The following is a 26971-nucleotide window of genomic DNA, read 5'->3' on the forward strand; positions in this document are numbered from 1 at the left end:
AGAGTCAGGTGGCCCTGTAACTGGAGATACAGACAAGACTAGAAACCATATTGGGGTCCTCTGCAAGAGAGTATTCCCTTAACCACTGAGCCTTATCTCTACCTTCAGTAAATAAATAATACAAAATATGTTTAGACATACGTATTATGGAAATTGCTGTTTTGTACAGGCTAAGTAAGCATTTCTAAACAGGAATGCCATCTTCAGTCTTAAAAGTTTTAGAGTATAAAGTTTTAATTAACTAAAATTTTAATTTTCAATTATTTTAATGTGTAGTCTATGTTTTGAATAACATTGGTATCCTTTCTTAAATATGTTATCAAGTTTCAAGAATTTCAAAAAGTTTTCTAATGACTTAATCTGAAATAATTCCCACACAACTAAATACATAAATAATAAATAGTAACTTATTAATCCATATTTTAGTTGAGCTGGGTCTCAGAGCAAGTTATCTCCTCAGGGAATGCGGTGTTCTTCATAAAAGAAGGTGATGAGACATAGTCCCCAAGGAATTAAATTGTGAATATGATCTTGGTTTGTACATGCTAATATAAATCTGTTATTCCCTTCCCACATCTATCACAACACATTTTAAATTGTGGCTGATCTCACATGCAAATAGCTGTCTTATTATAAATCGCGACTGTGTGTGCTAATGTCTCCCTGGGTCTCGAGGAGATTGCTGTCATGTCATCAGAGCAGTAGAAGTGGATGACGGCTACTGCAAGACTTTGAGGAGGGGAGAAAAGTCAGAGTATTGTCGAATTTCCAGATGACTGAAGCATTGACAGTTTGTGCCATACAGATGAACGGGCATGCTTTTAGATCATATTAAAATGCAATTAGTACATTTATTAATAAAGTAAAATACTTTTCACTATTTTCTGCTTGTTTCACCTAACAAAATTTTGTCATATACAAATGTTTTGTATGATTTTGTTTTTATTTTTTACTCACCATTTTTTTTCTGAAAGAATAGCATTTTTTCAAACACAAGAAGAAAGTTAAAGATTTGAAATTCTAATTAAGTATTATTATAAGCCACTAAAATAATTAGAACCATAATTGAAAGCCAGTTTTTTGTCTAGAACTTAGAAATTGAAAATTTTCTGGTCTTTATATAAAATCAGTATATATATATATATATATATATATATATATATATATATATGTCTGTTTACAGCCCATAGACTTTTATGGTGTTAGATTTGCTAACTTTTGGGTATAATATTATGTAAAGCACTTGGAAATGAATAAAGTTCAATTTCCTTCAGTAAAAAGATAGTGGGTTTTTTTGTTTTTGTTTTTTTTTTTTTCTACAAGTAATGGATCAATACAATACTTGCCTTGTAAGTGTTACCATTGTCAAATGACCAGGAAGAGAAGGTTAGTGTGATGAATAGCCATTGTGCACACAGACTCAGCAGTTTGCTCTGTTTTGTGTGTTTAACTTAAGCATATTCCATAAAGAAAAAAAAGCTATATTAAAGAAAGAATATTACCTTGTGTTTTATGCACGTAAACTAACTTCTCTCTTGATATGGATACATCTTCAAGCTCCACACAATTAAGATTAAAATAATGACTCCACTTACTATTAATAAATGCAAACACTATGCAGAATAGAACTGCTATATGAATAGATTATATCTATTGACATTATTTATAACTTGTCTCGACAGAACTATTTTTAATGTTTTGATTAATAACAAGTAAGACTGTATAGTACTAGGTGATATTTTAGTTTCATTTAGAAAACTTTAAGTATGTGTCATCTTAGATGCAATAACCCCATGGTTTATTGGAGAGGAACTTACTTTATTTGATTTTCTGATGTCAGTGGATATTTTACATTGCTAAATTTTGTTATACCATCAATCTGAAGATTATTATTATAAAACTAAGCTTTAAGATGAGCTCATGCTTTTCTCACACGTGGGTAGAAGTTGCCTCTTTGGGAATGCCTTTTCCTTGTGTTGAACGAGGTCATTGTTAGCTGTCTCCATGAAGAGGTGTAAAGAATGTAGTTGGGCTTGAGCAGACTTCGGGTGTACTTGGTCTTTGAGATCCCTTAGTAAAGTCCATTAGGAACAACAACAACAACAACAACAACAATCCCATCAGTTTATTTAGAGCCTGAAAGTAATCTAGTTCAAACCTGAGAAACTAGAACAGATGGCTCTGTCTCAAATTCTGTTTAGAGCTCCAGACTAGGGGAGGTTTCTGTTACCCCTGCCTTTTCTACTATAGACAGCCTTGTTTGAGCCATACCATGACCACTTTAGAGGAACTTCTCTCTGGGTCACCTTGTGACACCCCCACCCCACCCCGGGATGTCCCCTCCTTCAATGTACAGCAGGCACCGCACTGTCCATTGGTCTCCATGGCACAGCTTCCGCTTCCCCGGGGATGAGGACCAGGCGTGTTTCCACCCCCCCACCCTCTACTTAAATCGTTTCCTCATCTTGTGCTAAGCTTCTGACCACTGACACGGAGTTCCACATGCCTGTCATTTTACCACAGTTTCTTTCTTATGTATAATTCCATATGCTTTTTGCCGATTCTTTGGAACTCTGGGTTGTGTGTCATCTGCTAGTGTCTGTTCTGGGGAAACCTGAAGTAGGAGATTCTGCTCAAGAGTATTGCTCATCCCCCGCTCTCTGGTTCTCCCTTCCCATCTCTCATTCCTTCTCTTTTCTCTTCCCCTTCTCTCTGCCTGCCATCTCTCAGATGAGAAATATTACCTGAACTTTGTTCTTCAAGTATTTTTAATTTTTTCTTCCTATCTGAATTGTAGAAGTTAGCTTTTCCAGCTTCTTAAACCCCAACTTCTTAGAATACCCATGTCTTCATATACATTTTTATTTATTATTTTTAATTAAGATATAATTATATAACCTCCGTGCTTCCTTTCCTCCTCTACCCTAAATCTCCAAACCCCCAATGAATGCTCACGGCAGGAGAGTTAGGGTTAGGAGAGCTTCTTTCAGGGCTGCTCTCCTAACTGGTATCTAGTGCTGATGGAGGAGAGTTATCTATGTTTCTTTCATTGGTTAATTAATAAAGAAAACTGCCTTGGCCCTTTAAGAGACAGACAGAACAGAATTGTGGGAACAAGGAAGTAGAGTGGGGGAGACGCTTCAGGCATTCGCCATAGTGAGTCTCCATGCTTCTCCTCTCCGAGATGGATGCAGGTTAAGATCTCTCCTGGTAAGCCACACCTCGTGGTGCTACCCAGATTACTAAATATGGGTTAAAGGAAGATGTGAGAATTAACCAATAAGAGGCTGAAACTATGGGCCAGGCAGTGTTTTAAAAGAATACAGTTTCCGTGTAATTATTTCGGGTGTAAAGCTAGCCGGCTGGGTGGCGGGATGCAGCCCCGCTGCTTCCTTCTACAGCCCTCCATTCCCACTACATAGTGCAAAGTAGTCCTGAAACCGTATATACTCAAGGCACACTAACCAGACAAGACAGATTGTATTTACATATTTGTGCATATATATGTAGCAATAATAGTAGGAGGTCTTTGTGGTTTTAATCCAAAACTGACTTCTTGCTTGACCGTATGTTTTTCACATAGAGCCACACTACAAGGAGTGAGGAACAACTTCCACTAACTGATGCTTGTGTTAGTGAACATTTGTGACTTCAGGAAATAAGCCTTCAAATATCTAGTAACTCACAGGAGAATTTAATTCTTTTCTCAAGGATGAAAAATTATTAAAAATATTTCCTCCATCCCATGGATGATGGGGCCTTCCAGATTTGTATGAGGGCTCATTTATATTCCAGTGCATTAGGTGGAAAGAAAGGACATGCTTGTGAGGGTTGCATACTTAGTTTGAAAATGATACATTCAGATTTCTAATCAAAAACTTAATGACATATTTTAATTAAAGCTAGGAAATGTAGTCTGACTGTGAAAATAAGAAAAAGTAAGTGTAGATTTGGTGTGAAGAGTTTGGGTTTTGGTGCAATAGCTAAATTTAATGAAGATTGAACTTGAAAACTGGTTTGAGGATTAAGTAACGCAGCGCACACTTGAAAAGTGAGAATGGTAGCGCCTGGCAGTGCTCTCTGTTGTGACAGGGCAGGGCGCAGGGCAGAGGACCCAAGCCTGCACATCTCAGCTACATTCATGAGGCTTGTGATGCAAAGTTCACACTGTCCAACTCACATACTGTAACCTCTCTATTTTAATGTAACACAGTGGATAGCTGCAAAGAGAATTTCCATTTGTTGATACTATTCTTTCATATTCTGGATTGATTGAGCCTAGTTCTTGATAAAATTAATGTAGCCTAGAGTAAACGTGTGAAGATTTTATTACCAGTAATTGTATATCTGATGATTTATTTGAAAGTTTTCTTTTCTTTGTAGATATCTGTTAAGTTAGTTCAGCAGCATTTTGCTCATTTTTTTTAAAAATGGTCTTAATGAACGTTTGGGGGAGTTTTCAGATACTTTTTTATTTAAAAAAATGTTTCATTATAATTATTTTCTTTTCATTTAACAGGTATTTTGGAGATCAAAGATGGGTAGAAAAGACTCTTCCACTACGAAACTTCCTGTTGATCAGTACAGAAAGCAAATTGGTAAGCAATGAGCTTCTGTGAATAGGAATAAAAAAGACAGTTATGTATGTCAATTAAGGAATACATTCTCTGTAATATTTACAACTCACAAAAGTATAAGAATAAAGAACCACCTTGTAGGTTTTTAGGTTTTAGAAGGAAAAACAAATTTAACCCTGGTTCCTAGTGAAGAATAAACTGCACGTTATTTGTTTTTTCTAGTGTAATTGTGATTTTATCAATGGAATAAAACTAATATTATTATTGTTTTTATAAATAGATGATGTTTTATGGTATTTCACATATTATTATTTGATAAGTTATTCCTTTATATGCATTTAAAAAGATGATTCTGTTGCTTCACAATGGCAGTGATGTAATTATTTCAGAATACTACATTAAAATATTCTGAATAAAATGTAAGCGCCATGTGTAGAACTCAGCTGAGCAAGGAGAAGAACTTGTCAGGAGTCATAAGTGAAGACTTGGGGGAGAGAAGAAGGATGGTAATGAAGACCCCAAGCATATCCTTAGACACTAGGACATCACCCCTTGGGAAGATGGCCGTCTAAAGAGAAGACAGCACAGAGAAAGGGCAAGAAGCAGTCTGCTCTAAATGTATGCTCTCTCTCTAAGTGCTCATGAAGTGTGTACAGAATACTCATGCACAGGGAAAATCCCAACAGTTTACAGAATTCGTAGCCTAGGGACATGTTTTTTAAAGATATGCAATAAAGTACAAATCAGACATTAAACATGACTCTCCCTTCCTCTTCTCTCTACTTCTACCCAATTAAACAAAAAGTGATTGATTAATGAGACCTCTTCAAGTTATTAAATAATAAAAAAGAAATTGCTATTGAATTCATAAATAATTAAAATAACTGATACAAAACAATATACATTTATTTTATAATATCTCCAAAGCATCTACTCCATAAATTAAAAAATATTATAAAACAGACATACAATGTAAAACAACAACAAAAATGCAGAATGCATAGGTCAAGGAAAAAATTTTTGTATTTTGTATTAGGTATAGCTGCATAAAATCTGCATGTATATACATGCATACATGCACATATAAGTACATTTGACTTTATAAAAGTAAATTAGAATATCCATTATTCCACATAATGGATAAGTTTTTCATAGGCTAAGTCCACCTAAAGTCTACCTATCAATTGTCTGTTGTGCATGGCACAATACTACTAAATGTAGCCTGTGTTAGAACTTTAGATGTTAGGACTTGGTTCTCTTTGACTTTCACATCCCATCTCTGTCCTTCATCTTGGGTAGCAACCAAAGACATCCTTTACTTCTTTTTAAAAAATTTTTTTCCTTTTGAGATTATACTGTAATTATATCTGTTGTGGAATATTAGATAAAGTTGTGTTACATTTGTTTATGGTATGGAACATTTGTTTAATGATGCAAAGATTTGTTGCATTCTTTTATGTTGCATTTATTTAACTCTGTGAAGCTGTGTTACTTTGCCTGTCTAAAACACCTAATTGATCTAATAAAGAACTGAACATCCAATAGCAATAGCAAGACAGGAAGAGATGTAGGTGGGGCTGGCAGGCAGAGAGAATAAATGGAAGGAGAAATCTGGGATGAGAGGAGGAGGAAGAGAGGACAACATCAGGGGCCAGCCATTAAGCTATCAAGCAAGCCACGGAGTAAGAAGTAAACAAAGTATATACAGCAGAGAAATATAAAATCCCAGAGGCGAAAGGTAAAAGGGATAATTTAAATTAAGAAAAGATGGCTAGAAATAAGCCAAACTAAGGCTGGGTACTCATAAGAAAGAATAAGCCTCTGTACATTTATTTGGGAGTTGGATGGCAGGTCCCCCAAAGAGGAAAAAGCCAATAGAACCTAAGAGTAAAAATAGCAAACAACTATATACATCATGTCTTCCTTCCTTTGCCCCCTCACTTGCTGTATTTCAAGTTCATGGTCTTTTTTTCCCATTTATTTTTGTTATATACATATTACATCTTAATTCAATTGGCTCAAGTGTCAGCTTGTGGACAGAATGCAGTAAGATTCCTTGCCAGAATGCATCTTAAATGGCCTCAACCCATCAGACAGGTGATGTGTTGTTTGAAACTTCGTAAGCTGGGCTTCCTCTATCCACACTTCTCTCTGCATTCTGGGCTTCTGAGCTCTCCTGAAATTATCAGTTAAGCTCCACTCCAACATGGAAGGCTCCCCTTGCTTGCAGATCCAAATTCTTTCCCATTCCTCCTAGTGATTAGCTCCAAAGGCCCCCAAGCAAGTAACCCCTCTCCTGGTACCAGTTTTTCTGGTACTTCCTTTCATCATTGCTACTGACAAAATACCTGGCAGAAGCAACTTAAGCAAGGGTTTTATTTCAAGTCAACATTCAAAGGATATATTCTACAGTGGGGGAGAGGGGCATATTGTAGGGTATGTATAGTAGCATGTAGTAGCAGGGCGCATTGCGTGCAGTCAGAAGGCAAAGTTGAATGAAAGCTTCTCAAGTCTAATTCTTTTATTCAGTCAGAAAGCTCAGCCAATGGTGGAGGATGCGGCCAGTTCATTTTGGATGTCCCTTCTTCAGTCAAACCTTTCCAGAATGTCTTCACAGATACCGCTAGAGGTCTGTGTTCATAGTGAGTCCAGTCTAGAAAGGTTGACAACAGTGGAATAAATAGTTTGGTCAATGTGGAATGCTACTTTGGATTAGTATCAATTTAGCCTTCCACTATTTGTAAATGATTTTAGCACCCCATTTTTTTCTAATTTTGACAGTAATTTTTGTTTTGTGATGTCTTTGTTTAGATTTCGAATATAAATTAAAGTGGCTTAAAAATAAAATAGTCCTCTGCTCTTTGTGGGAGAGTTAAGAAGGAAGCTGTTTGCTGAATGCCGGTAGAATTCATCTGGAAAGGCATCCAGCATTGGGTGCTTTTAGTCAGGGACTTCTGATTCCTGCATTCAGGATCTTTATTTCTTACCTGTATGTTTAGGGTTTTTCTGTTTATATGTTTCTGTACTACAAGCTACCAGCCATTTCTAGGAATATATCCATGTTGACATAAATATCCCCACTTCTTCTAGTTATTTAGTTTGTTGGCTTATAATTATCACAGCTATGCGATGAAGTTTTATGTCTGAGTTTATTTCTGGAATTGTCCTACCCCATCTTCATTTTGGTGTTTGCTCACTTTCCTAGATTTAGAAAACCCCTACTCTCTTATATTAATGTTTTTCCTACAGCATCTTAGTCTGAATTTTATGTGTTTCTTATATAGTATTTATTATTTTTTCCTATGCTTACTTAGCACTTAGTTTACTGTTTTATAAGTTTTGAGCTATTTCTAGTTGTTTGGTTAGAAATATTCTTTTTAGTGTAAGTAATTATTATCATAAACACTGCTCTCTGCTATGTCAGCCCAGTGTCACTCTTTAACAAACTATACTAAACCCAATAGCACGTGAAGCAGAAAGGTTTGGGAAGCAGTGCACTGCTGGCAGCTTGTGTGTGCCTCCCTGATGTTTCTTAACACACCATCAGATAGTGCATGGAAACTGAGAGAAATCCTGTGTCAGCTCAGCCTGTGTTGCTGTTATTACAGCCACCAGTCTCTCTTGGCCCTGCATAACCCCAACTCTCTCCTACCTCCAAATGTTAGCAACATTTGGATTGCGAATTACATCTCAGTGTGAATTCCAAACTGTGGCACCAACTTTTGCTGCATGTGGGTAATTGCTCATTTCATGTGTCACAAAATGTTTCTTTCAATCAGTGATTATTTAAGAGTTGTTTACTTTCACATCATATTTGTGAATTTTCCCATTTGGCTTCTGTTACTGATGTCTAATATTGTATTCAGAAAAGATATTTTGAGGAGCTTAATTTTCTTATGTTCTTTAAGAATTGTTTGTGCTGTAGCACATCCTGGAGAATGCTAGCATGCCCTCAAAAAATGTGTAATCTGTTACAACCAGACTGGACTCTCTGTATTATCTAAGTCCACTATTTACATCTTGTTGATCTATCCATAAATAAAGCTGCATACTGTCAGCACATTGTCTCCTGTTCATAGCGATCTCTCCAGTTCATGATCTGTTTGTGTATCTATCATCTATCTATCTATCTATCTATCTATCTATCTATCTATCTATCTATCTATATCTATCTATCTATCATCTCTATCTATCTCTGTCAATCTATCTCTCTATCCTCACTCTCCCTCCCTCCCTCCCTCCCTCCCTCCCTCCCTCCCTTACTCTCTCCTCCTCACTCCCTCCATCTCTATCTATCTATCTATCTATCTATCTATCTATCTATCTATCTATCTATCTATCTAATAGCTGTCTGTCTATCATTTCTGTCATCGTCCATCTTTCTATCTATCATCTCTCCATATATCCTTCCAACTATCCTACCTCCAAACACATATATGCATGTGTAGGTATATATGCATATGTATGTATGTATATATGTACTTCAAAGTTAGTACATATAAACAATTTGCCTTCTTAATCCATGGGTTTCAAAGTGCATGGATTCAACTAAGCTCAGAATGAAGATACAATAAAATTGTCTCTGACCTTAACAATACCAGGGTTTGTTTATCATCATCATTTTGTAAACAGTGCAGCATTATATAGGGCTTTGAATTGCATTGGGAACTACACAAGGCTAGAGATGTTTTGAGGTCTACATATGAGCTCTGTGTTAACAGCACGTATAGGCACCCACGTGAGCTCCAGGAAGTGCGCATCTCTCTGAAGGTCCTGGAACCACTTTCCTGAAGACTATGAGGACAGCTACACACTTTTATAATAACTACATCCTTCTCTTTAATTGGCTCACTCATAATTACATTATGACTTTTTCATTGTCACAGTTTTCTTAAAGTTTATTTTGTCAGCGGAAAGCCTATTCACTCTGTGCTTGCCTTCGTGGCGCAAGGGCTCTCTCCTAGCTCCGACTCTCTATTGCTCCTGCTCTCCAGTAGCCTCTGTTCTGGAAGGGACACAGCTTATGCATCAGTTAAATCTAAAAGACTTTCCCATCTTGAAGGAATTTAATGTGTCTCTTAGAAGTCCCTCCGCTACTGGTTTCTTTATTGGTCACTTAATCCATTTACATGCAAAATAATTGTCAATAGAACATAAATTACTTTAGCCATTTTGATGTTTTGTAGTTTGTTCACATTTTCCTTCCCTTGCTGTTTCTTCTGCAAACTTTGATCGGGCTTTTTGTTATGCTATAAAGTCTTTATCTTATTTTTGTATCTACTATTTATACTTTGTCTCTGGTTTCCAATGAGCTTGCATGAAACATAAAAGTCTAGCTAAAACTGTTAACGACTTAAATTCCTTACAGAAACTGTGAAGCGTGTTTTGCTGTGTTATCAGGTTTTGATAGACGCCTTCTTCTATGTTGTCAAGTTTGGGAGCTTATATTTAGTTACAACACTACTTATGCTAATTATGGTTTTTAGATATATTTTATATGTTTTATATATATACATATTTAAATGTGACTTTAAGAAAGAATGAAAATGTTCTAAAATTATGGCATTTTATTTTTATTTTAATTCTTTTTTGTCACTTAACTGGAAAAATTAATGTTTATTCTTATTTTATTATTTCATTTTTCTTATGACTCTGAAAAAATATTTGAAAAGATTTCTTCTGAGCTCTTTTGCTTTTAAGTAGTATTGGTAATTCCTCTTGAGCTTTTTTAATTCTCATGTATGTTCTTTAGTCTTCTGTTTTACCTGGACTGTAATATTTGTTTTTCTGTTGTATATATAGCTCTCAAAATCTTTATTTTGGGGAAACAAACTTATTTTACAACATTTATGGTAACCAAAAGTTCTTTATTTCTCCAGTTTCATTTTATATTTATTTAAAGTTAATTTTTTCACTAGTTTGCTCCCTACTCTAAATGTCTGAAATATTTGGATTATATTTGTTCATTGTTCATTCTTAAGTATTTAAAAACTTGAATTTCTCTCTTTGTTCTTGGGATTTTTTTCTTTATTCCCTGTTTTATTCTGTCACCACAAATGTACTGAAACTTAGTATTTATTGAGTTTTGATCACACTGAGTATTGTTCTTATTTCTCATATATAATTATTTGTAATTATACAAATAATTATATAGTATTCTTGAAGGCATATGCTCTTATTTTTTATTTGTATGTATAATGATGTTTAAGGGAGGTCCTTAATAAAGATTTGCTTATATATTTTTAAATATTTTATCTTTGAGAGTATAATTAAAATATTCCTCCCTTCCTTTTCCTCCCTACGAGCCCTCCTGTTATCCCCTCCTCCCTGTCTTTCCAGTTCATGATGTCTCTTTTCAACTGTCATTGCATGTACATATGTGTGTATGCACATACATGTTTCTAAACGTGACCTGCTCAGTCTGTAGAGTGTTAGTTATATGCAGGTGTTCATGGCTCAGCCTTGGCACTGGGTGACCAGCTGGTGCTCCCTTTCCTTGAGAAGGCGACTTTCATCATTCCTTGGGAGCCTGTATGTAGCTCTTTGTGAGGGATGGAGACCTTGTGGGATCCTTTTTCTCTTTGGCATGTTGTTGTTGTTGTCCTTGTCTGTTTAAATATTTTTAACTTAGAAACTTGCTAAAAGATATAGTTATGTAACTTTTGAGACATTTTTGTCTTTTCCCATGCTTATGCATTTTTTATCATAAATCTTAGTGATTGCTTGTTTATATGCTTTTAAAGTCATGTTGTGGCCTTTTCAGTGTATGGTTAGTGTCAAAAGTTTCTGTCCATCACAGAAAATTATTTTGATGACCTATAAAACATCATTAAACTAAGAGTTTGACCTGATATTTACATGTTTTTCTAAATTAATTTACCAGATTATTTGTTATAATCCAGATATCTGTAAAATTTTGATTTTTTAAATTTTTACTTATATATAATATTATAATATATAATATATTATAATATAAAGGTAATACATATTACCTTTATCTTCAAGAACCATGTGGTATTTTATGTGACTTTCATTAACAAAAGTGATCTATGCTCATGGGTCAATGTTTCTAATTTTTTTTGTTATGTAATAATATCACCAACATGTTTATTATTTTTAGTAGATATTTTCTTATGAGTATTTGTAATTTTGTTTATTTTTAAGATATCAAAAAAATGCAAATTGTATTCTGATGTGTCCCTGGGGGTTTTATATAAATACCCTAAGAAAGACTGTTGAGTTTTGGTTTCATAGTGAAACTTCTACATCTGTACATGATATATATATGTAAAATTCTACTGTGTATACACTAAAATTCATATGGCCAGTTCTTATGACAGGAAATTTTTTAATGAATTGTCGTGCTCTTGTATTTAATTCTGGTAGTACTAGAAGAGATTATAAAATATTTTGACTTTTAAATAAAGGAGGAGGGATTTGAAGCAGTTGAAATTATTTTTAAAATGTTGAAGGCAAGATAAATGTCTTTACTGTTGATTAGCAAATATTATTTGTCAGTACTTTTGGCATGCTGCAAATAACTCATCTTCCAATAATCCATTTGAATAATTAAATTTAGATTGCAAATTTTTCTTTTCAAATATTTTGACTGTTATCTGTCTTCTTTTCTATTGTATCTTAATTGGTGTGATCTATATAAATGGACAATAAATTATATATCTTTGTAATAGAGATCAGACAGTGAATAGAACTTGGTATTCGTCCCAGACAGAATTATGATTGAATGTATTTAAAAGATTAAAGCACTGAATTTACTTTATTTCTAATTAAAGGCAATTAAAGATTTGCAGGCACAAATAAAAGACAATGAATTGAGGAGGAAGTGTAGGAGCAAGTCCGTCTGCAGGTGAAAGGGTGCGCCTTTGAGCAGAACCAACTGCATTTTCATCACAAGAATAACATTTAGGAGGCTTTTCTGCATGCGCTTGTTTGATAGCATAATGTAGTCATAAGCAGCTTAGGCCGTTTTCAGAAAACAGAGAGCATTAATGTTTAAAGCAGCAAGGCAGAGGAAGAGCAGGCTGCCTCAGGATGATAATGAGCACGGCCAATGTGAGGGAAAGAAAAACAGTTTGCTTCTAAAAAAAGGTGACCATTTATAAAGTGGTCACCAGATGTTCACATGGTAATGACCAAGCAACCACCTCGACAGAGGGCAGAGGTGCAGTCTTCTTCTGGCCCAGGGTAGATAATTGAGTAGGATAGAGCCAAAGGCAGGTGTCTCTTTTTGTTTGTTTTGATTGAACTAAGACAATACCTACATAAAACTATGTAATATTAAAAGGAAATACAACTTTAATATGAAATAAAGCACATAGAGTTTATATTGATTTAGAGTATCATATAAATTACTGTATCCTTTCCTAAAATAATGTGATATGAGGAGTTATTATGGATAATAAGTATAGTATGAAAATTTATGACTTTTACTAAAAATATTTTGTTTGAGTATATATATATATTTGTTTAAATATTTATTTCTTTTAAAGGAAAGTGCTTGCTCTTAAATATATTTCAATGTTATTGGATATATAAATGTAATTTTCAACAATACTTTCTTAATTCTTTGATAATTTCATGTAATATATTTTGATCATACTTACCTTTTAACTTTTCTTAGATCTAATGTGGGAATATCCTTCTGTATATGTGTTGTTTATATTGGTTAATGAATAAAGCTGCTTTAGTCTATATAGGGCAGAATATAACCAGGCTGGAAGAGATTTAGAGAAAGGGTAGGTGGAATCAGAGAGACTCCATGTAGCTGCCAAAGAAGACAGATGCCGGACAGAACCTTACCAGCAGGCCACATCCATGTGACAATACATGGATGAATAGAAATGGGTTAAGATCTAAGAGCTAGCTAGGAATATGCTAGAGTCATTGGCCAAGCACTCTTGCAATTAAGTTTCTGTGGTTATTTCAGGCCTGGATGGCGGGGAAATAAACAAGCAGCCTCTGCTTACATGGATCTGTCCTCATCTCACTTCCTACCCTACTTCCACTTCTCATTTGTATCCATTTCTTATTCTCTGTACATTGACCAGTTGAGGCACAGTCTTTATGTTAATTGTCATCTACTGCAAGAAGAAACTTCTCTGATGAAGGTTGATAGATACACTGATCTATGAGTTTGTCAATAAGCCATGAGGATTGTTTAAATACTTTGTCCATTTAGCAGAATAATAGTATTGGCTTCTCCCCATGGGTCTGTAACCTGTTTAACCACAGGTTCTTGGTTCCATTAATAGTGCAAGATATGGTTTCTATCTTAAGGAGCTGGCCTGAGATCTTTCCAAAATTATTAGTGACTCCCATAACATTTATGACACCATTGTACCCCTGACTGTAACTTTAAACATAAATAATGAAATGATGTCCTTTGTAGAAAAAGGATGGAGCTGAAGATTGTTATGTGAAGCAAAGTAAGTTAGACTTAGACAAAGATCATGTTTTACCCACGGACAGATCTAAATTAATCCATGTACACATAAACACATACACACACATGATTTTTAGAAAGAGTATCATAGGGGCCGACAACACATGGCTCAGTGAGAAAGATACTTGAGTTTGACCCCTGGGACCAACCTTGTGGAGTAGGAGAAGTGACAACGTAGAACTGACCTCTGACCTCCACAAATGCTCTGGAGCTCACGTAAACCATGCAATGAATAAATGAAGAAAACCTTTTAAAATAGTATCAGAATTATACTAAAGAAATGATGTATGAAACAATTGATAAGACATAGATTTAGAAGAAAATTATGTGATTTTTTTTATTGTATATGCAGAACTAATGCAGAGTTGCCAGCTTGTTACAGTATGCTGAAATAACTGACAAAGTATCTTTGGAAGAAAGAATTTATTTTGCCTAATGATTTTAAATGTTGTAGTCTATAGTCTTTTCATACTAAGACCAGGATGAGCTTTGGTGACAGCAGAAAGCATGTGAAGGGGGCTTACTTGCCTGCTGACTGACAGAAATCAGACAAAGGACAAGGGCCTAGGGATGAGGTCTAGTCTTGGAATGCTCGACTCCAGTGACCTAAACCTTCAAATATATCTAATTTCCTGATGTATCTATCACCTTCCAAAATAAAATGACCAGCTCAGCTAAGCCTTCAGTATACTTCATGTCCAAATAATAACAGAGCAAATGACTGAGGTCATCAAATGGCTTCTTTTACAAATATGATAAACATGTTTATTATATATTGATGCATAATGTATATGTATATTTAACATCTGAGCTGGCAACGTATACCTAAGAGCAGGGAAGCTTGTGCTAACACAAACATGTGATTATCCTCAGTGGCTTGAATTATTAGTTTATTGTTCTCCATTTACAACTTAAGCAACTGTCTGAGAAATACTCTAGACATTTATTCACATTTATTTATTGTCATAGGTTCTTGGAGATTGAATCCAGAGCCTTGTGCATGCTAAAATTTATGTAATCACTAAGCTATGTTACCGATCCCAATTGTATTGTTGACATATCCAAAATCAAATGCAAACTTAATACTTTACATATAAAAATCTAGATTAGCTAGTTTCAATAACTAAGTAGAAGTATTTATATAAAAGAATGTAGGGACTTCTGTGTATTACACTTTTTACAGCCATGTGGGCATATATTTCCTTCTTGAAGCCACAAACACCTGATATTTGTATGCATGTACACATCTGTAAGTATAGCATTAGGAACAGAATCGCAGGAGGATTGATGCCTCCAGAGCAAGGCCAGCCTGGTCTTTATAACAAGACACTGTAAGAAAACTAAAACAAAAATGTATGGACTAAAGTTTCTCTGGCCGTGGTAGAAAGATATAGTTTGAGTTTGAAGAATTTAGCAGATGCCCAGTGATTGTTCTCACTGTCAGACCCATTGTGCAGTGTATGCTGTTGTATGCCAAGGGCCAGAGAGTGAATGGGAAGCTAATGCCAGATGTGTTGTTTGGAAATGTGCCAGTCCCATACTCATTTTAATAACATCCATTTAAAATACACATTTGTATAATAATTGAGAAATTTTCTTCTGTAAAGACTGTAGGTGGATGAAGAATGGATAAGGAAATGTGATACAGTTACACAATGGAGTGCTGTGGGACAATGGTCTGTACCCTGTCACTTGTAATTTGATAAAATACTGATTGGCCAGTAGCCAGGCAAGAAGTAAAGGTGGGGCAATCAGACAGGAAGTAGAGGTGGGGCAACCAGAACAGGAGAATTCTGGGAAGAGGAAAGAGTCAGTCTGCAGTGGTCACCCAGACACAGAGGACACAGGATGTGACTGCCTCAAAAAAAAAAAGGTACCAAGCCATGTGACTAACACAGACAAGTATTATGGGCTAAATAAGTTATGAGTTAATAAGAAGCCTGAGTTTATAGGCCAATCAGTTTATAATTAAACTGATGTATGTTTTTTGGGGACTGAATGGCTCCAGAACAAGGCGGAACAGAAACCTCAGTAAACAATGGAATGCTACACAGCTGAAAAAAAAATAACATCTTGAAATTTGCAGGCAAATGGATGTATCTATAAAACATCATATTAGTGAGGTAACCCAGACCCAGAAAGACAAATATCATATGTACTCACTCATAAGTGGCTTTTAGACATAAAGCAAAGAAAAACAGCCTATAATTCATGACCCTGGAGAACCTAGACAACAATGAGGACCCTAAGAGACACATCCATGGATCTAATCTACATGGAAAGTAGAGAAAGACAAGATCTCCTGAGTAAATTGGTTGCATGGGAACTTGGAAGAGGGTAGAAGGGGTGGGAAGAGCAGGGAGGGGAGCAGAGAAAAATGTATACCTCAATAAAATCAAATAAAAATTTAAAAACTCTAGAAAGAGCTGTGGGCAGGCCTGCTTTTCGTCCCACCCAGCTAGCTTAGCCCTGGAAATAATAACACACAAATTGTATTTTTTTAAACACTGCCTGGCCCATTAGTTTCAGCCTCTTATTGGCTAATTCTCACATCTTGTTTAACCCATTTTTATAAATGTGTGTAGCACCACGAGGTGGTGGCTTACCAGGAGAGATCTTAACCTGTGTCTGTCTCAGAGAGGAGAGGCATGGCAAGTGACTGAGGCGTCCACCTGACTCTACTTTCTTTCTCCCACAATTTTGTTCTGTCTACTCCACCCACCTATGTTCTGACCTACCAGGCCAAGCAGTTTTCTTTATTACTTAACCAATGAGAGTAACACATAGACAGATGACCCTCCTCCATCATTTCCCCTTTTTTCGTTTACACAAAAAAGAAAGGCTTTAACTTTAACATAGTAAAATTACATATAACAAAAACAGTTCTCACACAAGAATTACAGTCACAATATTTATATCTATTTTATCTTTATCATAATAATGGAAAACTATAACTGTAACTAACCATTTTTAACTTCATCAAAGACTCCAGAAGGATATAATACTACCTAAGTAAACAAGAAATAAGCAACTTCTAAAACTGTAGAAATAACAGAGACATCCTCCTGCCTGTACAGTCACCCAAAGTTTTTTGTACCATTGGGACATCCATCTTTGGTCTACAGGCCCATAGTATCCAGCAGACATTTCCATGAAGCAGGAAATTTTAAAGGCTGTTTAGTCAGTATCTGTCGTGTCCGGTAGAATGTCTCGCAGACTCTTTTATGAATCAGGAACCCTGAAAGACTATCTTACCTTTAGGCAAGTTTAGCAGTCCTCTCTCTGTGGGTTCTTTATGTCCAGTTTATGTAACAGTCCAGGCAAGAGCAATTTCTTGCCCAAATGGTTATCAAACTCCATAAGGAGCCTCTTTGATGCCCATCTTTCTCTTGAAGTTGATTGGTGCTGTCTCATTGTCATGAAAAGCCCTAAGTTATTAAAACATTAAATGTCATATTTTGTAGTCTTTGAAAGAAATGAAGAATGCCTATCTGAAATATATCTATGTACATCTAGAAAATCTAACTAACATGACTACAAGCTTGACTATTATTGATGATTATCCATTAACAACCTATATTTCCTAATTATACATTATACTTTTAAATGAACTACACAATCACAATACCTTAGTAAAGGTCAGAAATACATATACATATAATGAAATTGACCTTAAAATCCATATCAATGTAAATTATATCTATATCATATTCCCCTTTAAATCTAAAGGACATTTATAAACAATATTTGGGAATATGGGTGCAGTTATTTCTTTCCAAACTGTTTCCATCTGAATGGGGGCGCTGTTATTTAGGTCTTTTGTGGTTCATAACCTGTGTGCTAGGTTCATCTCAGTTAGTTGAGTGAAGTAATTTTTTGAGGGTGTTCACAGCAACCTTTTAGGAGGGCATGGTCTATCATACCATTTTGGGATAGAAGAAATCCACAGGGTCTCATCCTCTGTGAAAACAAAAGAAGACTCTCTCCAAAGTATCATATCCTTAAATCCAAATTTTGAAGTCAAGATACCTTTGGAGCATATATGTTGGTTTAGTTTGGCAGCCCATACAATGAAATGTTTTTCTGTACTTAGCTCCTTCATACTCAAAAAATTCAAAGAAAACACAATAATACAAAGAATCCAGACTCTCTGTGAATTTTCCATTTTTATGTGACTTATTTTTTTTACTTCTTTTAATCTATAACTATGCAGTTTTCTTTATTAATTAACCAATGAGAGTAACACATAGACAGATAACCCTCCTCCATCAAAAAACAAGACCATAGGTGGAACAGAGTAACTTAAGCAATGGTATTATGGTGCCACAGGTTGACTGGTAAATTCTTACTGTTATGTTGACTCTGATATCTATCTGGTGATATTATGATGGACTATCACATAATCCATGAATATCACTTGTTAATCATGTTTTAAATCATCATTCACTCTTTTTTCTTCATTTTACCTTAAAATTCTTGTTAGGCATATACAAGATGAGTCAGAGGTGTTTCTTTCTGCTGGCATCACAAGCTTCACGTTTCTTTTAGAATTTTCATTGGAAGTGTGCTTGGTGGCCTGGAGTGGAGGAGCAGTGTCGCGACTTCCATTGTTCCTAACTATTTATATCACAGCAGGACCAACACAAAAATAGTTGGACTGTTGAGATGTGAAATCAGAACGAACACGTGTCAAAGGTTTTTTATCTTTTTTTCCAGCAAAATTAAATGGTACTAATTTAAAGTGAGTCACAGTCATGTTTTTCTGCTAATTATTTATTTAAATTTAGAACATTTGATATACATCTTTTACAATTGACTCTCTTCTGCATCATTAAACCCTATCAACAAATAATACTTATTAGGCTTCTGCAGGTGGATGCAGCGCGGCTGCTGAGCAGCAGTGCAGCACTCTCTCTGGCCCGAGAACTTGCACACGGCCCTTCAGCCGGAGAAACGCTGGTCTGTGTCTAATGAGCTCAGCTGCCGCCTGTCTCCATCACCGCTGTCCACTTACCTCCCTTCTCTGCCATTCGCATTCCTAAAACTCTGTGTGGAAGATAAAGGCACTTTTGGATCATTAGCAGACACATTAAGAAACAGATGTGTTTAGCATTAAATTTTTATGACATCCTTTAGATCAGCTGCTTCCAGATTTATCTGAGTGTGAATAGGATGTGGAAATTTGGGGTAAAAAGGGCAATGTGTAGGTAAGCTCTGGAAACCCTCTGAGAGGAAAGGCTGAGGAGAGAACAGAGCACAGGGTGAGCATAGGAAGTATGCTGTTCTGCCTGCTAGCTGCTGCTCGGAACGCCACCTTAGAGTTTTTCTTATGACAACTCCCACTTGTTTCCTTAAAAAGAATTTTTTTAAATACATATTTTTCTTGATAATCTTTTGTTGTGAAACCTAGTATTTTTTCTGAGGCTGAGTACTACTTCTTTTGTAGCTTGTCAGTGGGGTCACCAGATGGTCCACCAACACCAGAATTTCGTGACTCTAGCTCAGCTTCGCTTCTCTTTGGCTGGGAAATGCAGCAAAGATGATTGAGAGTCATCTAAATGTCGCTCTCCTCTGTCTGGTCAGTCCTCTGGTGAAAGGATGAAAGTTAGACATACTTCGTTCTAATGAATTTAGGGAGTTTAAAGTCAATCACTTATGGATTCCTTTGTTAGTCTCAGAAAAAAATGAGCAAATATTTCTTAAATTATTCTCTTGTGTATCTAACGTATCCATAATGTTATTAATTTAACAGGAGTTATTTTTAATTGCTAAAGCAATTTATTAAATAGTTGATTATATATAACTGTATAATTATATATCTAGTTTTTATATGTAGTCTTATAATTTATATATTAAGTTATTAGTTCTTTTATTTCAAAAGATTCACACTTACTGTGAGTATCTTATTCTCTAAAAATAAAAGATATAATTTTGTTTTGGCATTCTGTACATCAGATCACAATGTCTGTCAGAGTCAGTCTTGAGTGACTCATGGTGATCTTACCTGTGAATGTCTACTTTGTGTAAACATCCTTTGACACTGTATAGGTGATTGTGAAATTTAAATTATACATAAAAATAACTCATTGTCTGAAACTGTTTCTTTCTAGGAAAACAGGATTATAAAAAAACCAAACCTATTTTACGAGCAACCAAATTAAAAGCAGAAGCAAAGAAAACAGCAGTAGGCATAAAGGTATACTTCTGTTTGATAAAGTTATAGTTTGATGTATGTATGCCAGTTCATTTTACACAACTGAATTGTATAAGTGCTAAATTTGAATTTCTTAAAGTACTTCAATCTCAATAAAGTGTTAGTAAAGTTTTTCTAAAATAATTTTCTTATTGGAAAACATCATTTCTGTCTTGAAATTTTGAGGACCCTTAAGATAAAGTTGTAATTAAAGTTTATAGTATATGCAGTACCTAGAATACAGGTTTCTTCTCAAGTTATTATTCTAGCTATTAGAAATATTGTTCTAACACTTCAGTCATGTATGTGGGTTAGTCAGACTCTTCCACTCAATGAATCCCACTCTATAGTTATTTACTTTGTCTCTTGAAGTCTGGGTAATGAAATTCTAGTGATATCCTCAAACTTGCCCTTTTGGCAAACCGGTGTCTATCTGCTTATGGGGGAGGAGTGCAACTGAGAAGGATGTCAACAGATATTAGTTTAATGTGCTTACAAAACTAAAAGTATTTTATTGTCGGTCATGTCAAGTGTTCACCAAATATTTAGCATGGAGTAAACTAGGTAGGAAAATCCATTTGGAACTAATGCTACCAAATGTGTAAATTAAAAATGACCAGTACAAATATTTTATTTAAATATTAAACTGTTAAAAGAAGATCTGGGTGTTCTTCTGGCAGATAAAAAATCAATTTTTCTAAGTTATAGCTCATAACAAATGCCAGGGTATTACCAGCAAGCTGTAGCAGCTGTTGCCTTGCCAGATGATGTCTTTGGTGAGCGTCCAGAACTGGCTGTTCCGATGGTGGAGCCCTGCTTTCCCCGCCTCTGACTGCTGACTGTGATCAGCTCTGCTGTGCCTGTGCTCTTCCCACAGGTCTCCTCCGTTAGTGCTGTGTGGCACGTTTTCAGGAAAAAGGAGATTTTTTTTTTTAGCTTAAAAGATTGGTTTGTCTTTTTAGTTTTTTTATAATTCACACGAAATTACATTCATGGCATTCATACAGAAGACATTCTGTGGTGTCAGCTTTTAAAGAACCGTGTTTAGCTTTTATTTTCTGTTTGGCCACGCGGTGATTGACTCTTTTAATAGGAGCCATTTCAACAGTGTCCTACAAGGAAAGAGTTAATGTTTGCTTTTGTATTTCACAGCATACTGGGAGATTATAAGGGAAATATTAGTGTAACAAAATGTATTTCTAGCATAGTTTAATGAATAATTATATATTAGGATTATTGAAATAATGCAGTATTCTATATATTTATAGACCACACTTGTGTGGTGCCTATCCCTCATTTAATTTGCTATTACACTTTTGGTTTTGCTTCGAGGAAATAGCAGTGTTCTGGTTATAAGTTAAAGTAGCATAGAGTACTATTAGTTAATATGTTTTTCACAACTATGAGGAATTCTTTTTTAGCTTTCTTTTGCCATCAAAACATACACTGAAAAGTGTCTGATATTAGAATATAGATCTATTTTAATAATCTATCATATCGTTCTGTTTGGTAAGCCTTGAGAAACAAAGACATTAACCACCATTTTCTTTGCATAAAAGTGTGTATTCAGAGGCTATTACCATGACATGAAACTTCTAAGAATCAAAACCACAAAGGTGTCTTGCGTTTCAAATCTAGCATACTAATTAGTTTGCCCTGTCAAACTTTGATCGCCTTGTCATTTTGCCGTAGGATTTTTAAGTAACAGAGTTTCCTTCAGCAATTGTCTTTTAAAGCTTTTTAATTTCCCTGGTGAGCGATTTTATCCATATTGATAATGTCAGAGAAGCAAGTAAAAGCTAATGAACATCAACCATGTTTGACTCTGACCGAGTTGATGCAGGGTGACCATAAAGTCGTATTATGTTACTATCTTACTACTTTTCAGTGCATTAGAGTTGCACTCTTCAAATATTAGGAATCTACAGAAAATAGGAACAGGTGCATAGACTAGAAAAAAACCCACCAGTGACGTCAAAACTGAGTGTGCCGTAAAAGGCCTGAGATCACATCCCTCGTGACCCTCACCATTGGCGTGAGTGAGCTGACTAAATCTTCTTAAGCTGTGTTTGTAGCTGGAGACTCTGTCCTACACCTCAGGGCTGAAAGTAGAGGGAGAAGCTAGAGCACTGAACTCACCACATCCACGGCACCTGTGACTATTAAGTGGTTGGGAAAACGCCAAATTAGCCATGCCTCGTTTGGATAAATACGACCCAAATCTTGACTTCCTGTGCTTGCCTTGTGTAGCCGCTGTGACACAAAGTGCTCTGGGATTTGCAGTGGAGTTGGCATTATGAGTATTAGTGCCTTAAAGCCTTTCAGCCATCATACACTTTTAATATGCTTACTGTGAAAGTCACATTGGTATAAATGATCTAGTTTTACTTACAAATCAGTATAAGCTAAGACAATATTGTAGAATCTCTGGGAAGAGATGAGTAAGACGTGATTGTCTTGAAAACAGTGCATTAAATATCACCTCCAGATTGAATTACCATGCTAGACAAATGCGCTGAGCCTTGAGATGACTGGCTGAGAAGTAGGCATTTGCCCTTTACCAGTTCTGGCGTCTTGTTCAAAATATACAGTTGAGTAATAGAAAATGTTTTGGAGGAACGATGAATGGTTGCAGCTTTAAAATAAAATTATTTTTTCTTTTATTGAAAATAATTTTTATACAGTATATTCTGATTATGGTCTCGTCCCCCAACTCCTCCAAGATCCTCCCCACCTCCCCTCTCGTCCAAATCCACACTCTATCTGTCTCTCGCTAGAAACCAAACAGGCTTCTAAGAAATAATAATAAAATAAGATAAAACAGAAACCAACACACAAACTGGAATAGGACAAAACAAACAAGCAGAAGACAGAGAGTAAAGAAAAGCATGAGAGACACAGATGCCCGAGGCACAGTTGTGGGCCACATTGCTAGAATTCTCACAGGATGCAGACACCTGTGTTCCCCAACATGTAGGAGAAACGAATCTACATTGACTGCCTTCAAAAGTGCTCACAAAGGGTAAGGATGGAACACCTAGCCTCCCCACATCAGTCAGATACGCAGTGTCCGGTGGATCCTGCCAGCAGCCCTTGGGAGAAAAAGCTTGAAATGTTGTTTGTCCTTTTTGTTATTTCTGGTTTAAATCTGAACAGCAGCCAAATCATGGAAAGGAAGGCGTCTTATGCCTACAGGTGTCTAAGGTTATGGCCACAGCCTCTGGTACCCTGTAAGTGAGATTTGATCATGGCAGAATCTTTACAACTGTCACCCTTCATGGTGTCTGCCCTCCACCAAAAGGTGTTTTGAAGAAAAGTGTTTGTGACATTGCCCTCCGTGTTTTTAAAGCCATCTTCATGTCATACACTGACCAGATGGCATTGAAACACAGCATAATCCCTGCTTTCTGCCCTTAACATCCTTCTTAATACCTCTGAATAGCCCGAACAAATTTAACGAGGGCTGGCTGCTTGTCTTACCAATAGTGAATGGGAAAGCAGTAATTAAGAGTGGCTATCAGTGAGGTGAGAAACACATCCTGGAAACAAGACTACAGATTTCATTCTCTCATTGAGCTGCTGGAGTGATGGCCACTGTGGCTGAGTTCTGCTGTCCACTCCCCAGAGCAGATGGAGCTTGTGGTTGTGCCGCTTGTTCCCCACGTCCTCTTAAAACTGGAAGCGCTATAAGCAGATGGGCCGGGAGCACAGCTGTGGCTGGAGGAAATAATGAGACCTGTGTGGTGCTGCCCTGCCCTTCGGAGATGCCAGAGCCTTCCAGCTGTAACAAAGAAAATTTCCCTCCCACTTGACATTACATTGATATATTAGATTTTAAATATCAAGTCCCACAAAAATTACTGACACAGTTTTCCATGCTGTAGTCTCTATCAATATTTATTTTCATAGTTTGGATATCTAAATAAATATAATCAAGAAACAGAAAATCTGTACATAATGTGTTGGTGGTTTCAGCATTCACCTGAAATTTCATGTTGATTATATATCAAATTCATTTAAATATTTTTTAAAGTTTAATAGGTGGCACATGTTGAATTATTTATTTTGCATTCATCTTAAATGTAAAATATATTCATACGAATGCAAATGAATCACTTCCCCATGAAACAATGCCAGGTAGGGGATGCAGGGTGTGTAAGAGCCTTGTGGGTTCTGAAGTGTCCTGTCTTTTCCTGTGCAGTAAAATAACTCATTAACATTGAGAAAATTTCTTTGCACACAGACCACATGCACAAAGAAAAACACACTGATATTTAAGGGAACTGTAGTTTTATCCTATGATATCTTTTGCCCATTACTAAATATAAATATTTGATATAATCAGCATCAAAACACCAAAGGTAGTATCCAGTCCCTTCCTCAGTGCTAAGATGAACCAAACTAGTTTATCCCTCACGCAGTCAGAGTTCACTTTGTATCCCACTGTGTAAGTTACAAAGTTTAAAGTTCTAAAAAGCAGAATGTGTAGCCAAGCATAGGGGCAAACCTGCAGTCCCTGCACTCCAGCTGGAGACCAAGGTAGGAAGGGCAGGAGCTGGAAACCAGTCTCCCTCAGCCACACAACAAGTTAGAGGTCAACTTTTCTCCAAAGAAAAAAGAAAAGAAAAAGAAGCAGTGAAAGAGGCCATGAGCTTGAAGGCAGCAGGGAGGGGTTTATGGAAAGGTTTGGGAGCAGAAAGGAGAGGGAGATAGTTTGTGATTCTATTACAATCTCAATAAAATGAGGTGAACAGTTATGCTTACATAATATCTGTTTATTGGAATCAAAATCAATGGCATTTCTTTACAATAGAAAATGAGTGGTAATTTGTAAAATATCTTCTGGTAAATCCTATCACTAATAAATAATACTTAAAAAATAGTTACATGTACTCAATAGACACTAATTCAAAAGAGAACAAACTACATTGACTGTCTTTAAAATTTTGATGAAAAATTAAGAAAATATATTAAAACATTATATTTAAATTTTGCCACCAGAAAAATCTTAATAGAAGTGCCTCATCCATTTATGAATTTGCTATTACAACATGTATTGTTTTATGAAAAATAGATTACTTATTAATAATTATTGAGTTGACAGTATTTATCCTACACCATGGAGTGATAATTTTATTGTATCTGATGAAACCACTCTCTTCAACAGCTCAAGTTCACTGTTTTCTCTTTCCCAGGAAGTCGGTCTCATGCTTGCAGCTCTCCTGGCCCTCCTACTGGCTTTCTATGCTTTTTTTTATCTCCGACTGTCCACGAATATTGACTCTGATCTGGACCCAGATGAAGATTAGCTGAGCAGCAATCAATAAATGAAGGAAAATAATTCCAATAAGAGCATCTTTGGGGAGAAGTACTTTGACAATTTCCAAAACTGAAACATTTTGAATATTTTCTTCTTGGTACTGTCAGTTTGCAGAAATATCTTTTTACCTCATGGCATAAGGTATCTGGAGACTTTACCCAGCAATCTTGAGTCACGTATGCTACTCAATACTTTGTAAATCTTTCTGCTTTGGCAGATACCCTATTCATGATATAGTTGGATAACACAGTTTTCATATGTCTTCCAAATTTACATGTATAACTCAACCACTTAAACATCACTAAATCTGTTTTATCCCGTGTATATTGTAAGGAAAAGTTTGCATTCTTACTTGAAAGCGCATACTCAAAATCATATGTAGAACCTAAGAATGAGCAGAAAGTAATGGGAAATTTATTTGATATTTTTTTATTTCATTTTATTATTTTTGTTTATGTGAATACAGTTAATTAGTCGTGTGTGTACACATGTATTTTGGGTGTGTTCATGGGTACCCATGCCTGTTGGGCTCAGGGTTCAACCCTGAATGTTGTTCTTTTTTTAAAAATCTTATTTTACATGCCGATCCCAGTTTTTACAAAGAAGCATGCTTTCTTTCCAGACATATTTGGTGTCATTAGGGAGACTCTCTGCACATGCATCCGCAGGAATCTTTTCCTTCCTTGCCAACTGTTAGTGCACATGTGCTGTGTCAGAAATGGCACCTGGATGACAGAAGCTCACAGAGCCACATATGCCCCTAAAGAAGAAGAGTTCCCTTCCTCCTGGGCCGTCTGAGCTGGTGTAAACAGAAAGTTCAGCTGATCTCAGTTTTAATTAACTTATTATTGCATTAATATAAAATTGGAATTCTATATTAATTATGTTGTTCTGGTTGCCTGCAGTATCAGTTTGCCCCTCTTGTTAGGGAGCTGTGCAGCAATCTGCTTTTAATTGCACAGGGTTCCTCACAGTGCAGAATTAGCAGGAGTGTGCCTACGCAGAAGCATTTTGTTGGGGTGTCTCTTAAATCTGAGCATTACAAAGCCCTGTTTTTAAATTACGTTTTGTCTCTTGATAACTAATTCATACTCAGTAGAGAAAAATAAATGGTAGAAAAATATATGCTACATGTTGCTTTCATCTGTACGTTTCTATAAATTTTGTGAATATTATTTGTGTTGTAGCTTAAAGACTATTCAGTCTTTGATTGCCAATCAGAGGTTTATTAAGGGTGTTTAAAAATACATGAACACATAAATCTTAGGAAGTTTTGTGGATATATGTGTGTATATATATGCATATATGTGTGTATGCATATACATATATATACATATATCCATAGAAATGATATTAGCTTCTATCTACTATAAAGATGTATAGGAAATGGCTATTTTGAAATACATGCAGAGTTTTAG

At 35.8% G+C, this 26971-nt stretch overlaps 1 protein-coding gene across 1 annotated transcript; it reads left to right on the forward strand.

Annotated features, from left to right (window-relative positions):
* The first annotated feature begins 4523 nt into the window (after window positions 1–4523).
* On the forward strand, window positions 4524–26668 carry Triqk (triple QxxK/R motif containing). The gene is made up of 3 exons (XM_038348213.1): window positions 4524–4598; window positions 20151–20236; window positions 25429–26668. The coding sequence occupies exons 1-3, from the start codon at window positions 4538–4540 to the stop codon at window positions 25540–25542; spliced, it is 261 nt and encodes an 86-aa protein (XP_038204141.1). The 5' UTR covers window positions 4524–4537; the 3' UTR covers window positions 25543–26668.
* Window positions 26669–26971: the final 303 nt, after the last annotated feature.

Source organism: Arvicola amphibius, chromosome 11 (assembly GCF_903992535.2).
Source record: "Arvicola amphibius chromosome 11, mArvAmp1.2, whole genome shotgun sequence".
Classification (NCBI taxonomy): domain Eukaryota; kingdom Metazoa; phylum Chordata; class Mammalia; order Rodentia; family Cricetidae; genus Arvicola; species Arvicola amphibius.

Bases quoted from the DNA above. Each gene is read 5' to 3' on its own strand.
- Triqk (XM_038348213.1), top strand. From the start codon at position 4,538: ATGGGTAGAAAAGACTCTTCCACTACGAAACTTCCTGTTGATCAGTAC. The intron at 4,599-20,150 runs GTAAGCAATGAG...GTTTCTTTCTAG, and splicing joins TCAGTACAGAAAGCAAATTG to GAAAACAGGATTATAAAAAA. The intron at 20,237-25,428 runs GTATACTTCTGT...TCTCTTTCCCAG, and splicing joins AAACAGCAGTAGGCATAAAG to GAAGTCGGTCTCATGCTTGC.